This window comes from Amaranthus tricolor, chromosome 1 (assembly GCF_026212465.1).
Source record: "Amaranthus tricolor cultivar Red isolate AtriRed21 chromosome 1, ASM2621246v1, whole genome shotgun sequence".
Classification (NCBI taxonomy): domain Eukaryota; kingdom Viridiplantae; phylum Streptophyta; class Magnoliopsida; order Caryophyllales; family Amaranthaceae; genus Amaranthus; species Amaranthus tricolor.
In genome coordinates, this window is record NC_080047.1 from 4,955,932 (window position 1) to 4,972,302 (window position 16,371).

The following is a 16,371-nucleotide window of genomic DNA, read 5'->3' on the forward strand; positions in this document are numbered from 1 at the left end:
TTTTTATTTTAATTTTTTTACAGTATTAATATTTATTAAGGGGCCGTTTAGTTCGCACAAGGGAATCGGAATGGAATGAGGAAAGGGAATGAAGGAGAAATGAATGAATTCCCCTAAATTAGCCTAGTCGCTTGGCTGTGTTTAGGAAACGGAATGAACTGTTCATTGATTCCCTTTGTGGCTGTTTGGTTCAAGTTAAGGAATCAAATTATATTTTTTCCAAAAATAACTAGTTACTATATGATAAACTTGAAAAACTTATTTTTAAAAAACATAACTCTAAATAAAATCTTTTTAGCTCGATTGATTACATGAAACCACAACATAATTCATGCCAAAAGTAGTAGTTTGTGAACAACACCTAATTCAAAATCATTCATGAAACCACAACATAAGATCTAAGCATTACTATTTCCAATTCCTCCAAGAAGACTCTTAACATAAGCACTTTTCAAAGCATGGGGACACTTTGAAAATATCATGAGCTTGTTTGGTTGTGCGGTTAGAATGTTAGCCACTTCAAAAACTTGGTTAGGAGTTACACCTTCTAAATTAAAAGAGAGTAGTTCCTCTAGCACTTGCTCAGTCTTTTCAACTATTTTTTGCTCACGATCATCAGTGCGTGCCATCACATTTGCCATAGTGGAACGAAGAACATTCATGTCTTTCATGAATGCTTGTAAGCTAGTCAATTCATTAGAACTTCCATCACCACCATGTCCTCTCTTACTTCTTTTAGAAGTTTTTCAGTCTTCATCTTTTTTGCAGGAGGAGAAGTAACAGTCTGAGTGGCATTACCACTAGCAGCAACTCCCTCATCGTCACTTGAATCAAGTGTAACCTATGGAGGGGCAACATTTTGCAAATTCTTGATTGCTTCAACATAATCTTCAGCTGGTTTTCCAGTAGCATAATCCTTGCCATAAACATTCATGAGTTCATGATAGTGCGGAAATGAAACTCCAAACAAGTTTTTGCAATTCGGATGATTCTGAAAAACCAAAAAATGCTCAAAATGATCAAATATACAACATCATCAAACTATCTCAAACATAATTAAAATGACCTTACAAAGGTTATCATACCTTGCAAAACTCGTCATAAACAGCCCGGTCCACAGAAACCATTTTTTTTTCATCATCCCAAACGAACCCACTTGTATTTAACATTTGAGAAATAGCCCTAAACTTGGCTCCAAGTGTCTTAAGTCGAGAATCAATGTGTGGCAGAGCCTTCAAACCACAACTAGGAAGACCCTTACCTATGACCTCCTCTAAGCGAACCATGTAGCCGCTTCTGAATCCATTATCACACCTCCAGTGAGGATCAACAGCTAGCTCTGACAATGCTTCCACAAGAACTTTATCTTCTTGAGCAGTCCAAAATCGTTTGTTTTTTCCCCTTCCACCTCCACTTGCACTACTTTCATCCATCCTCTATAACATTTGAACCATATTAATCATAGTAAAAACAAAATTGCATGTATATAAAAATGAAATTAACCATATTCAATACAAGTAAACAAAGGAAATTTTCTAGTCCTAGAAATAGCATCTCGAAGAATCCGACCATCGTGTGCCGATCCCTCCCAACCAGGTAAGACATATATAAATTCCATCTCGGGTAAACATACTCCTAATACATTCATAGCAAGGGTACCTTTTCTAGTCCGATATTTGGATCGATCTTCACAAGGAACATTCACTAGAATCATTGTACCATCAAGGGCACCTAATGAGTTCTACAAAACAAACAATATCACTTTAAATTATGTAATAGTCTCTCTATTTTATCTCAAATTAAAGTGTTGGTTTTTATTTACCTTGAAATATTTCCATCTTTCATCGTTGCAATCCTCTTGTATTGGTGTTGGTTTCTTAAGAAGAATAGCATGTAACTTTAAGATTGCTAACAAACAAGCATGAAATTGTCTACTAATAGTTTCACCACTTCTATAAAAATGTGCACCCATCATTCTATTTTTCTTATGGTGAGCTAATGTGTATAAGGAACCCGCAACCATCTCTTCCAAACATGTGTTTCTTGTTTCATTTAATCCACCAATATCTCTAACCATCTCTAAAAGTATACCAAATGTGTATCGATTTATACGAAGATAGTTCCTACACAAAGTGTCACTTTCTCTAATCATTCTATTCAAGTTGTGCAATCTCATTTTTCTCCTAGTTTTTTTTATCAAGCTTAAGATAATGGGAATCGTATATAGTTTTTCTCATCGAGTACAACATCAAATGTAGTAACACAACACAATTAATCATAGTAATTATGAACCGAATAAAGTCCCAATTTCTCTTCCTTTTCAAAGAAGTACCAATGCGAGCCATTTTCTGTAGAAATGAACATCAATAACACCATATCATTGACTAGTACAACTCATTTTTCATGTAGCAAATCTTTAATCATTAAGAAATCAATGAATCCAATTAAACCCATCAAAATACAATCAAGCAACAAAACTATGTAGAGCAACTTGAACTCAATTACAATTAATCCAACTTCAATTTGAACCCAGAAATCCAATTAATCCCAGAAATCCAGAGATTAGGAACAGAAATCTTCGATGCAAGTTCATTCACTCGAACAGAAATTTCATTTGACTCAGAGATTAGGAACAATTCAACAATTCAAATGCTAGTATAAGTCATTAAAACAACAAGAACAATGGCGGTAGAACAAGAACGCAGCAGAACCGAAATTACAATAAGAACCGAAAACGCAGGCTTTCATCAATGGCGGTAGAATAGAGATTCATCAAGAACACGAATATGAATTCCAATCCATCAAAAAAGCAGCAGAAATTAGGAAAAAGAGTGAAGAGAAAAGAGATTCAAATCAGCAAGAATAACTTACATTTGACAATGGCGGCAGCAAAATCGAGATTGAAAAGAAGAATGATACGAACAATGGCGGCAGGCGCAACAACTTGAGGAAGGAGGCGTGAGGAAGAGACGAGAACTTGAGGGAGGAGGCGCAGCAGCAGCGTACGTAGGGTTCGAGAGGAGAAGGTGATGAATGAAGGGGGGAATGGAATGGGAAAGTGTAGGGGGGTGGGGAATGAGGGTATAATAGTTTGGGGTAAACCTAAAACTAAAATGGGGGAAAGGGAATGATAGAAAGTGACAAACAAACAATAACAAAGGGAATGGGGTATTTCCATTCTCTTTCCATTTGATTATTATCCCCAACAAAACGGCCCCTAAGTTTCTTAGATGCTAATATTATGCCCTTGAACGGTCCCCGCTACTTTGCGGAACACTAATATTTTTTAATCACAAATTATTATAAGAGTTGATCACTTTGAAAGATATATTATATATATGGCCCCCAATCAATACAACTCAAAGAGAAAATAAGAAAATAAGTTTCTTGTTTTAAGGTCGTCTCTTTAAGATACGATCTCTCACAAGAGTAACTGTTTTTTATAAGTTTTAACCAACGACTCCGTCTTACCATTAGACAAGCCCATATGATTAGTCAATTTTTTTAATCGTTCCCTTCATATTTGATTACTTTAACACACCAACAAATCTCTTGTGAGACGACCACATATCTTCGACTACTCATAGGTCTAGCTCATAATTTTAAAGTTGCCATTTTCAAACTTCAATTAGGCATTTTGTACCTTGAAATAGACACTTTAGACCTTAAAATAAAGATTTTAAGTATTGAATTTGACAAAGTTTAAATCATAAAAATAGACATTCTTAGTCTTGAAATGGATATTTTACAGTTGGAGTAGATAAATAAAATATAAAATTAAGGTTGGGGTAGGGGTTTAACAGTTAGAATTGACATTTTAAGTGGTGGAAATTGATGTTTTAAGCATTGAAGGCAATAGTTAAAAAATTAAATTAAGCTTCTAAAGAAGAAAATTTGAGGCTTGAAATATGAGTTTTAAGTGTTAGATTTAACCTTTTTAGTCTTAAAGTGGGTGTTTTAACACTTGAATTCAACAAGTATATTTTTTTTATCTCACGCATAAAACGGTCGCATACAAGTCTCTGTGTTAAAACACTAAATATATATTGGCCGACCCAAAGAAATGATGACCATTAGTTTGTCTCATTTAAGAATCAATACTTCTTAATTAATAACCGTGATTTGTAAATCACCATAAAAGACAAAAAAACTAATAATTAAATAAATAAAATCAAAAAATATAAATTAAAATTTAAAAACACTCATCATATCAAATCCTACCTACAACATAAGAATGACTTGTTAAATTTACAAATTACCTGTTGTTTAGCAAGACTTCTCTTTAACCATAATAAACCGCTACAAAGTAAACCAATCAAAAAGCTTTTCCAAACGTTCGTCCCTCTCCGAAAGCCTCTATCAAAGACCCAATCTCTTTCTTTACCCGATTTGTTGCTGACGAATTGCCCCCCACCCATGTAAAAATTTCTAATTATCATCCTCATCAATATCATCATCATCAGAATTCATTACCAACCTTTCCCTATTTCTCTCACCTACGAAGCCGAAAAAAGGGGGAAAAATATCTAGGGTTCGTTTGTTCGTTTGATTAAACAATTTAGGGTTTCGATTACGGGAGAGATTTCACTTTGATTGTGAAGCGTTAGGGTTTAATAACAATTGAGAAGATGACGGGAGAAGCTGAAGAAGAGACAGAGTATGAGAGTGATCCAGAAGAAGCCAAGATGTCTTTGAAGATGCGAAGGAGAGAAGCGAGCGACGATGAGGATTGCGAGGATGAACGGAGGAGACCATCTGGAATCGTTGATTCCGATGCTGATTCGGATGATCAAGGAGCTGCGGCTGAGTATGATGATGAAGAGGAAGAGGAAGAGGAAGAGGAAGAGGATGATGAAGGGTATTATGATGAGCAGGAAGTTTATGATGTAGAAAAGAGAGTGATTGGTGAACGTGAGTATGAAGAAGAAGAGAGAGATGTCGGTGTCGGTGGTGGTGTTGATGCGAAGGGTGAAGAGGAGGTTTTGGAGGCAAAGTCTGTGGGAGAAGAGGACGAGGGCCAATACGCGGAGCAAGGTTATGGAGAGGGTGAAGGTGGAGAAGAAAAGAAGGAGAATGAGCCGTTTTCTGTTCCTACTTCTGGTGCATTTTATATGCATGATGATCGTTTCAAAGATAATGCTGCTGGTAAACATAGGTACTTTGTTTCCCTTTTAGTATCCGCAACTATGCAAAAGCCTTTATTTCCAAAGATCCGGTTGGTTACATGATCCGATACAATAGTTGCCCACATAAATTCTCCTTCCTTTTCCATACATGTACTATATATACTAAATATATTGTGGTTTTTATACGTTTTTGGTTTTCGTTTATGTTAATTTAATTGTGAAAATTGGATTTGTTGTGGGGGACAATTGGAACATTCTTGGGGTTTTGGGGATTGCGGTGTTGAGAATTATTGGAATCCAAAGTCTAAAACTTTAGAATGTGATATAGTGTGGAATCTGGGAGAGTGATGTTGATTTGTTTGATAAGTTAGATACTTGGGATTTTTAGGTTCTTTTTATGGTTTATGTTCCTACTTGTGAACCTATTAAGTTTTGATTTACTAGTTATAGTGATTTTTTGTTTTGGATGGGGTTTTCGGATAAAAATTGCAAGTGAAATCAATCTAAATTGATTAAGAAATATGATTTGAATTTTTATAATAAGGTTGAAAAAAATAAAATCCCAAGTAATTAAAAAGCAAAGTATTTTTTTTGGTTTGGATTAGGGATGACCTTATTAAAAATTCAAAATCAAAATTCCAATCTAATTATAATAGTAGTTCACCTTTTAAATTGAGCTTAAGTGCTTGTTGATTTGTAGGTGTGCCAACAAAAAACTTGAATGCTCTTCAACATAAGTAACCCTTTATTCAAAAGTTTAAGCTTCATTTTTCAACTTCACTTATGCTAATGTGATTTTTTCAAATTTTTTGATTTGATATTTTGGCTTTGATTATTTAGTTTGCATTTAGATTTATTTTATTGAAAATCTGATATGATTTGGTTTGTTTGGACCATAGAATTTGGTTTGATTTGGATTGTGATTAAATGTGGTTTGGATTGAAAAATGAACATCGAATTAAATTTAGGTGGTTTGGTTTTATGAAAAAACCAAACCACAAACGGTACTCTAACAACTACTTTGGATACTTGGATAGTATTGAATAATGAATGAAGAGGATTTCAAACTTTTATTTCAGTAGTGTTACACTTGTAACTCTATGGTATTATCTCCAACCTAATGCCAAAAAAGACAGAATTAATTTGAAAATTGTTCTGATTCTGTTTCTTACATGCTTGTTTAATCATGTTTGTCTTTTTGATGTATTTCGTGTTAGTAACACTTTTTTTTTTCTTGAGATGGGAGTTTCATTAATTCTTGAACATAAGAACTATTGGTGAAGGTTGGTGAAAATGTATAAAGGAGTGTTTTTGAGCATACTGTAGCATGTGCATTCCTTCCCCCCAAAACATCCCTTCCCCCTCCTGCCAATATGATTGTAGTTTCTGCTTTTCTATGTTCTTCACTTTTATTCGTTTGCAGTTAAAGAGCTTTGTATATACTTCCATTTTCCTTTTAAATGAAATGCCAACTATTATATGGCGTAGTAGAGTTGTTTTGAATGTTAGTTTTTTTGCTGTTGGTACTGCCATACTTTCCTGTGGCCTTCTATTGTCATCTGACTCGGAGAGGTGAAGATTTGAACTTAGTTTTTTTCGTCGACTAGTGATGTTTAATTTTTCACCTTAGTTGGTTGCTATTTGTTAATAGTTGATCATTTGTTTGCAATTGTAGTGAAAGCTTGGTATCTGGTTTATGTGACCATATTCGATAGGACTTTTAAAAGTTATCTGGAGAGGAGGCCCGATTTCTCACTTGGTGATGATCTTTTTCCTTTACTTTTTTGCTAGTGGTGGGAAACAATACTTTGCTTTGTAATTTGAGAAGGAACTTTTTATTGTGTGAAGTTACGACTATTTCGTTCGGTTTTCAGTGCTCTTTATTTAGTGCTCATGTGAAACCATCTAGACCTTGGTGCTTTTGTAAATTACAGTTTAAAGATTGTATGTTTTGATTTTGATGTTAGCTTGTGTACAAGTTTATTTTTCATTTGTTATTCTAAATGGAGTTGCATTTCTGATTTAGAGTTTTTCTCATTGTTTATAAACTAATATTTTCAATCGCTTGACCCTATTAGGAGAACCTTTGGTGGTAGAAAATTGTGGGAATCTAAAGATGATAGGAAGTGGGGGCATGATAAATTTGAGGAAATGAACACCGAGGACAGGCATCCTGATGAGGTAATTTTGTTTCTCTTGGCCTTCCATTTTCCTTATACTCCCTTCTCATGTCATGTTCAAACTCATGCTGCATTTGGAGAATTATCCATGTTGAAGAATTTGCTTTTCTCATGTTTTTTTCTGCTGATCATAATTATTATCAGAGAAGGAGGTCTTCTAAAGGATTGTATCGTGGCCGTGGGAAAGCTAGAGGTGGAGAGCGTGGATATGCTCGAGGTGGTAGGATGAGAGGGTATGGTGGTAATTACAACCAGATTACCCCTCCTAAGGATGTGCGAGGCAGAGGTCCTAGAAGATATCAACCTGCTATGAAGAGTAGGAGTGAAGCTTTCCCACAGCATACCAAACAGTGAGAATTCTCTGAATTTTTTCATATGTGCATGTGCATTTTATGATTTTCAAATTGCATAATGATAGAACTTGTTTCGCTTCTCAGATCGGCAAAGTCACAAGATAAAAATTCACATTCTGGTTCTGGCAGAGTTGCTGCAACAGCAAACCAAAATTTGGAGCATGAACCAGTTCCTGCTAAGAAAGTTGCCTCCAACCTAAGCTCTGCTTCTCCTCCATTTTATCCATCGGGTTCATCCAATAAGGACAACATGCCCTTGACTCGGGATGTGGAGGTACAAGCTAGTAATCACAACCGAAATGTTCGTTCTTTTGCTGTGGAACATAACATTTCTATGCAACATTCAACTTCATTAACGCGAGGGAAGAATGTTATTGATTCCATGGCTTTGGACAAGTTGCACATTGATGATTCTATTTCTCGGGCCAGTGTGAAGCCATTGAGTAATATGCACTTGTCCACTTCTGCTTCTCCACCAGTAGGTGCTAACCAGATGGCTCAATCTAGACCACATGGAAGGGGTATAGCACCATCTGGATCTGCCGTATTTCAACCTCAAACAAATAACAAAGTTGACAAAGTTTCTTCACAAGCAGTTCAAGCTTCTCAGAGACTTCCTGTTCAAAGCCAAGGTCAATCTTCTCAGCAAGCTCCTAGTCAGCAACTTTTCCAACATCCTCTTGGTGGTTCTCAAACTCCATCCCCACCAAAAGCAGGTTTGTCGATAAATACATTTGTCACTGAAAACTTGTATTTTCCTATGGGACCTGGTAAATCTGAGATTTCTGTAAATGGAAAAGGCAAAGGAAGTGCCCAGGCGATTGGGAGGGGTGCGCTCGCTTATGGTGGTGGACAAGTAATGGCGCCAGGTGGAAATGTAGGTACTGGTCATGGTGATCCAAATCTTCCAGCTTTCTTCCCAGGTAAAGTATATTTGTTGGTGTGATTCATACTGAAACTTAATGATGCCCAATATATCCCAAGTTTTATTCCGTAATTTGCATAGAAAATACTATTTATGCATCATTTTTTTTTGTATCAAGTAGGATCTTGTTTGATACATATCAATGAATACTTTCATTATAACTATATTTTCTGTTTTTGGTTTTTATGTAAATAGTTTTTATCTTATCAAAGTAAATAGCACACATTGATGGCAAGTAAATAGGAATGCGGGAAGTCTTTGTTTTCTCATTTCTCTTTTTCTTGTCAGCTTTTCTTAATATTGTTTCTTTGGCTTATATAGTCATGCAATTTGGAGCTCAGCATCGTGGTGGAATTCCTGCTGTTGGGATGGCATTTCCTGGATATGTTGCTCAACCGAACGGTCTTGGAAATTCTGAAATGACGTGGTATGTACTCTTGTTTTCGCATCACTTCCACAAGGATGATCAGTGAGATAAATGACATTTATTAACATGTTATTTGTTAAATTTTAACGGACAAAGTAGCGTTTAGTTTCATTACCAATGCTATTAAAACTCCTAGTCCCATTTGTTCGAAATTGATGAACCGTGTTATTGTAGCAAAGAGTTATAGCGGACAAGGAGAGAGAAAGAATAATTGTGGGGAAATGTTAGGAAGGAGATACAATTCAGGAGTTATCATATGTGAAAAAAGCAATGGGATGCATCAATTTGGAACAATATTCATTATTTATGCTTAATCCTAAAAGACAGATGTTGACTAATCAGGAATGAATGGCTGCATTTGGCTTATATGTTAACTAAACCATCTTTGTTATGATACTCAATGTAATTTATGTATCCAATATTACTCATAGATGTTCTTAATTTTTACTATTATTTAGTACTTGTCAAATTTGGATTTGACCCGAACATGGTGTTATAACCCAAAAATATTGACCTATGACTCAAAAATGACCCGACATGTATAAATCAGAATAAATGGGTCAAAAGCAACTCTTATCCGATTTGTCCTTTTCAAAATTTGGTCAGTTTTTGTAGTTTTAAAGTTTTACTTGAGACCACTATTGTTAAAATCCATTTTAGAAAATTCAAAAATTATATATGGTACATTATTGAAAATTTGACTGACAAAAAAAAAAAAAAAAACCCTTGATGTGTTGACTAGTGTTGAGTTATCAAAAAAAAAACTTAATTTAATGAAATTAATTTTGCAAAATTTAAAAATTATATATAGACAGTTTTGAAAAATTTAATGATAATGAAAAATACATGTAATCACTGTTGTGCTTGTGCTATCCCAGAATATTTTGCATTTTGAGCGTTATTTCTTTGCCTTTTAGAGTTTCAGTTTCCTATCTAATTTGTTTTGGATTTGTCTACCCTGTCTTCCTTGTTTTATTTAGGTTACCAGTACTAGCAAGTGCTGCAGGTGCTTTGGGAGCATCATATTGTCCACCTTATATTGCTGTTGATGGTTCTTATAATACCCACCCAACAGGGCAAACGTCTGCCCTTCCTGCCCCAAGGTATGTGTTTGTACATAATGGTTATGTTTACGTATCAAACTGTTACTAGTACTTTATTGTTTCGGTAAGCGATTTTGTATTTAATACGAATTGAGATAAGTCTAAAATTTTCCATTGTGATAAAGTGGTATACTGAGCCTATTCATGTAGTCTATGGGAGGATGGTGTTCAACTTTGTACCCTTTCTCTGTCATCTACAATTTTAGCAAATAAACTAAGGCTTATTGTGATTTTGAGACCATGTCTGGTAGATCATGGCATCATGCTTACAATATTTTATCATATGTGCTTTTGTAAAATCGTTGACAATGTATGTGCTAAATGCATATTGTTGCCTTTTTTTGATCATGCGAAATTCGGAAATAATTGGATTATTTGGGTGTTTGAGGCCTTTTTCAAGGTGCGTATGGAGTAGCTTGAGTGTGAAAGTTTTAGAGATTATAGGCCAAGAGATGTTATGCTACAAAATGTTTGAGTTGTGAAAGTTGTAGAGGATGAGAACCTGGTGCATGATTATGCTTATGCTGATAAAATCATTGTTTCAATACACTAGTGCTTTTCTCGTCATATATATTCAATGTTTTCAAGATTCCCTTTTGAGGCTTAAGGAATTTGTGTGTGTTTGCCCAATGTCCAAAAATGCCGCATTACCTGTGCAGCTAAGCATTTGTTGACCAAATTGATAGAAGAGCTCAAATATTTGTGCTGCCTGTGTGTTGTTTTGCTTTGAGTGTAATTCTTATCTTTCTTTTGCAGCAAGGATAACAATCTCAGTAAACCTAATAATGAATTAAAGCCTCAGCAAAGATGTGGTAAGTATTTAACTAAAACTGTTTTTAGATCGTAATTTCAGTTAGCTTTTTGTATTAGAAAATTTCAGTTGTGATATGATTTTGCTTGTTCACAGATCTGGCGAATGATGAGTTTAGTCAGAGACAAACTAAGCCTCGCAGGTGGATAGAATTTTGTTGCCGTGAAATAAATTGGGTTGATTTATATCGATAATTCTAGTTTTGTTATCTTATTGATTACCGGCTTTGTTGTTTGCAGATACTCGGAGATGAATTTTAGCCAATGAAGTACATAATGAACGTTTCTGCCTTGTTTAAATAAGATTATGGAAGTTGTTTCCTTGGAATTGAAAATACTGCGTGGTTGGCTTATGAACCCCGATTCATCCTCATGATAGGGCTCCCTTTCTAACAACCGTTGTGCTCTCGCACGTTTGTGTGAGACCACATTGGGCCCTCCATGTCTCAGAGAAATGTTAGGTGAGCTATTTCCAAAATGGTTGTCATGAATTGTAGAAGTTCATCACACTGCATACCTTTTAAGTCTAAAGTGTTGAATTTGAAGGTCTAAATGGGATAATGTTTGATCTTATAAGTTTCAGCTGTGATTATCATATTCTCACTTGTCTTTGGATCACTTGCAGTTTTACGGTGTGCATCGGCTTAAGCTGTTTCAGTTTAGAAGATCACTGCCGTGAAGAGTTGGTTTGTTGCTTTCTGTTTGACATACGGTATAAATTATGGACCAAACTATTTTTTTCATTGATTGGGCTTGTTGCCTTTGATAATAGCATTATAAGTATGTTGGTGTTCCATGCTTGTATGATTTTTAGGTTTTTTCGGGTGGCTTGGTTTTGATGAAGCTCCTTCAATTAGAAGGCTTGTTTTGAGGAAATGTTTGATGAAGATGTTCATAAAGCCAAACCTAATGTGCAATATGCATTTGCTGTATACATATTGAGATTATTTTTGTTCTTTCCTCTTTAATGTTGGTTATTGGTAATTTGTTCTTGGTCTTTTCTTTGTTCTAGTCCATTCGAGTTAAATGTGGTTATAAGGAAAAAATCAGTAGCCATATCACTGTCGATTAGGGCAATCTGTTTTGTTACAAATTGGTTTTCTGCTTGATGAGACAGACGTTTGTGTGCATCTTTTCTGCTTGTGTTCTTCCTATGCTTTTGAGTTAATCTCTTTCCTTGTGACTTGTGGGCAATGTAAGAGGACATTGATATTTGATATTTGATATTTGATATATGTGATTGTGATCCTTGTTTGTTGTGAGGGACTTTAGGGATGTGAATGAGATTTTTTTTGTATATAATAGCAAAACTATCTTGTTTGGCCAAGGAGAATGAAAATAAGATTTGTATCTCAAAAGTTTCAACTAATTTTTGATTGAGACGACTTTAATTGGGTAAGCCCAAACTTTTTGAAAATAAATAATCATTTCATGTACATGCTGAAATTTAGATTTTTACGTTTTTTTTTTTACTAATAGGCTCTTTGTATAAGCCCGTTTCACGATAAGATGGTTTCATGGGAGCAAAGTTTTAAGTCCCACATATTTATGTCTTGGGGGAAGGAGGATAAGGTGAGGCTTGGATGTCAACTTCTTATTAAAGGCATTTTGGTAACTTTGTTTTTAATAACAAAGTAACAACTAACAATTTCATTTCAATGCCAAACAAGGGATTGAAATTGTTTCATAACATTCCCACCCTCAATTATCATCTCTATTTAAAAGTCTCTCAATTCTCATTTCAACTTGTCAAATAACCTGTATATGTTAATAAGTGCTCTATTAAATATGATATGTATAATTTAAAACAATATTGAATATATATTATATAATATAATATAAATATAATAATATAATAATTCAACAACCACTTAGACACGTGGCTGCTTGAGAATCAAAACTGAAAAATAATAAGATGTCACGTGTACCTTGTAAAATAAATTTGAGAATGAATTATCCTATAAAGGTAAATCGAGCCAATTCAAAAGCTTTTGCTGAAAGCTACTACATACTTGCCTTTTTCATGGATTACTTGGTAGAATGGTAGTATCTTTCAAAAAGGATAATTAGTATATCTATTCCATAAGGTTTATTTTAGATATGCATTCTTTTTTATTTTTATTTATTTTTTTTATTTATGTATTATTTCTGAAAAAACCTCGTAGTGCTTAATTTTTTGATATATTTTGGGAGTTTTTGAAGAAAAAAAAAAGAAGAGATCTACCATGAAGAATACAAATAAATTTAAGCTTCTTCAAGGTATATGTGTAATTATGTTATTTTTGAGTCAATTTCGGTGTAAAAAATAGCATATTTGGGGCTTTTAATTTTAAAAACATGGTTTACAATTTACAATTTGTGAAATTAAGATTTTTTGGGTTTTAAAATTGATAAGATATATCGTGAATATGAGACTTTTATGATTAAAGAAAAATTTTAATTTTTGATTTTTAGCTTTAAATTTGGGGAATGTATAATAGGGCCATAGGGGTTTTGTTGTGGGTTTAATAAAAAGAAAATTTGAATAAAATAAGATTATTTAATAACTTAATTCTAAAAATAAGCTTCGTGAAAACTTAATTTTCAAAATAAGCGTCCGTACATCCAAACCTAGGCTTGGTGTAAATTGTTGTTACTAACAGCGAAAGACAAAAAAAAAAAATAATAATAAAAGCCATAAGTCGCTGTTAGTAACAGCGACTTATGGCTTTTATTTTTTTTTTGTACGAATTAAACTAGCCGTTGTTAATTAGAAAAATAGCTGTTACGAACTTGAAAATAGTCGTTGTAATGATGTTCTATAAATAATTCCATCATTTTCCTACTTCATTACATCTAATCTACATCAATCTTGTTCTATTGAATCAATTTTTAAAGGTAACATAAGGTATTATGTTAGTCTTACTCTCAATTTATAAATGTTAATATCATTTTTGAAAGTTTACTTACGTTACTATATTATATGTGTTTCGTAGATGTCAAAGGAGCATTGTATTGAAAAGCTTTGTGATTGTGGTTATGAAGTTGAGATTAATACAGATTGAAGCGACTTCGATCCAGGGCGTGATTTTGTTGCTTGCCCTTTCTACTTGGTTGAAGGATTAGGATGCACATACTTTAGATGGATTGCTCCGGAGGGTACCAAATGGCAAAGAGACTTAATAATACGGCTTGAAAAGGAAAAACAAGAGCTTAAAGATGAGGTATTTAATCTAAAGAGACAAATAGATGATATGACACATAGGAAAGAAGAGACTAAAAGGATTATGAGAAAGTTTACGAAGCAATCTTAGTTAGCGACGGTAGTTTAACTTAACAAATGAACTATGTAATTTGATATGGATTCGTTGAACATGAATGAAATTGTGTTGAATTTCGAGAGCATTTTCCCTATTTGAATATGATTGTCTGTTTGTTTTTGATTAAATTCATACTGCATTCTTCGCGGAATGATTCATCGCCGAAAAGTCTGAGTACTTAACATCATTTCATTCATAATAAATGTGTGATAATACGATAAAAGTATATACATCTACATATATATTACAATTTATACAAAAAAGACCAAATGCTACAAATATTGAGTATGTACAAATGTTCAATATATACAAATTGTCACTAATGTTCAATATATACAAACAGTATTCTAATGCTAATCCTCCTCCTGTACCATGTCTAACTGTGACGGTTTACGACGCCTCCTACGATAGTAAGAGGCCGTCGCATGACGCTCGGGTAGGGGAAGTGATTGATACTGTGATGATGTGGCACCCTGTGAGGACCCGGCACCGTAGTCCGGGCACGTTAAGTCAACCTCCTCAAGATGAACATTGGCATGATGAGGAGATGACCCGTACTCGTACATTGTGGTGTCGGGCGCAGTCACTTCTGGAATGAAGTGTTGAAACTGCGTCCCTAGGAGTATGCCTTGGGCAATCTCCCGTACAGGCTCCTCTTGGGAGAAGCTGATGACAAAAGCAATGCCCTGTGCCTGCAGTATGACTTAAGTATTAATGAAATGTATAACGTGTAAGTTCTATGGATAATAATCAACGTTGAAGAATACTTACAAAGTGTGTCATCGTCGGTGCTGGGGGAGCGTACTGGGCTGCCGCCATGATACCTCGTGGTGTCATCCATCGACGAGTGATAGAGAGGAACCACGACATGTAATCCGCCGAAGTAGGTGCGCCTACAGCCTCGATCGGCGCACCTTGGGCAAGCAGCTCTAGCCTGTGCTCCCAGCGAGCGACATGGCGCATGTTGATCTCGAGCCAGTTCTTGGGCTCCCGACCCTTGCGAGAGTGATGGAGCTCCACCTCTGTGTCACATGGCGGCGGGATGCCCTGTACCATCCCAAATTGGCGCAGTACGCGCTCAGGGAGATGCACTTCGACTATGTCGAAGCTGATCAAAGGTACAGATGCTCTCCACGCCCCTGACAATATGCCCGAGTGCTGAGGCAATGCAGCGTATGCCTCAGCGGGGTAAGGGTTCCATCGAAACTAAACATAAAAATTCGATTAATAAATTACGCAATGTGATAGTTACAAAACAAGTTGTAGTGAAGTTGTTACCTGGTCAGCTCGTAGTAGATCGAGTTGATCGAGGTAGAACCTCACGCCCGATCCTGTGTGGGTCCTTGTTCGTCTTTCAAAGGAACACCGTGATCCATACGGCACATGTGGGGGTGGAAGAATTGGTGGCGCAAATGCACCACGTCCCACACTCCTCATCGGTTGACCAATGAGAGGTCGGACTCCTAATAATCTATAGACTTTGTCTTGCCAACTTTCGAGTTGGCGTCCATTGGTGCACACAGCACACGGCATGTCCCTCGATGGGAAGCCGTGTAAGCACAGCTACGTCAAGTAAAGTGACGGTAGCCTCACCTAGAGGTAGGTGGAAGGTATGGGTCTCCTGGCGCCACCGCTCGACTAAAGCCGTGACTAGCGCCCGATCGACTCTCCCGTACGCGATCAGGTGGAAGTCATACAACCTCGCGAGCTGAAGGTACGGGACGATCCGTGCGTTAATCGCCCACGAAGCAAAATCGGGATGCCTGGTGTATATGGTCTCCGTGTCGGACACCAAAACGCAAATATTGTGTTAGCTTAAAGTTAAAGTATTAAGGCATATAAATTCAAAAAGGGTAAATTCAATAACCTGGACATCCCATAGCACATTGCTCCTATGATCCGCCTGCATCGTAAACACACTAGGGTCGCGAGGGCTTGAAGCTACTGGATCCATCTCTGCTGCAATTCAACAATAACTAAGCGTTATTTATTGTAAAAATACTTAAGAAGTACTCAAATTGTTTACTTATGTTATTTATTTGTTTGATAATCTAGAGGGGGAACTAGTGCATAGGGTGTAAGAGCAATGATTGTTGGAATGTTGCCTAAGCTCATGTCATTAGCTAGAGCCTCCTCGTCAACACCCAC

At 35.7% G+C, this 16,371-nt stretch overlaps 2 protein-coding genes across 3 annotated transcripts; one reads left to right on the forward strand and one right to left on the reverse strand.

Moving 5' to 3' along the window:
- Positions 1 to 380: 380 nt before the first annotated feature.
- Positions 381 to 1,433, reverse strand: LOC130817670 (uncharacterized). Its single transcript, XM_057683544.1, has 2 exons — positions 1,086 to 1,433; positions 381 to 991 (listed from the first exon to the last, which is right to left on the reverse strand). The coding sequence occupies exons 1-2, from the start codon at positions 1,431 to 1,433 to the stop codon at positions 842 to 844; spliced, it is 498 nt and encodes a 165-aa protein (XP_057539527.1). The 3' UTR covers positions 381 to 841.
- A 2,771-nt stretch (positions 1,434 to 4,204) lies between these two features.
- Positions 4,205 to 12,190, forward strand: LOC130814187 (protein MLN51 homolog). 2 transcript variants are annotated; one of them, XM_057680258.1, is made up of 12 exons: positions 4,205 to 5,155; positions 7,205 to 7,307; positions 7,451 to 7,656; positions 7,744 to 8,375; positions 8,460 to 8,582; positions 8,906 to 9,011; positions 9,992 to 10,114; positions 10,871 to 10,926; positions 11,022 to 11,067; positions 11,165 to 11,385; positions 11,550 to 11,636; positions 11,739 to 12,190. In XM_057680258.1, the coding sequence occupies exons 1-10, from the start codon at positions 4,629 to 4,631 to the stop codon at positions 11,190 to 11,192; spliced, it is 1,950 nt and encodes a 649-aa protein (XP_057536241.1). In that variant the 5' UTR covers positions 4,205 to 4,628; the 3' UTR covers positions 11,193 to 11,385; positions 11,550 to 11,636; positions 11,739 to 12,190. The 2 variants fall into 2 exon arrangements, with proteins under 2 accessions (XP_057536241.1, XP_057536249.1); XM_057680266.1 differs by having other exon boundaries at positions 11,550 to 12,190.
- Positions 12,191 to 16,371: the final 4,181 nt, after the last annotated feature.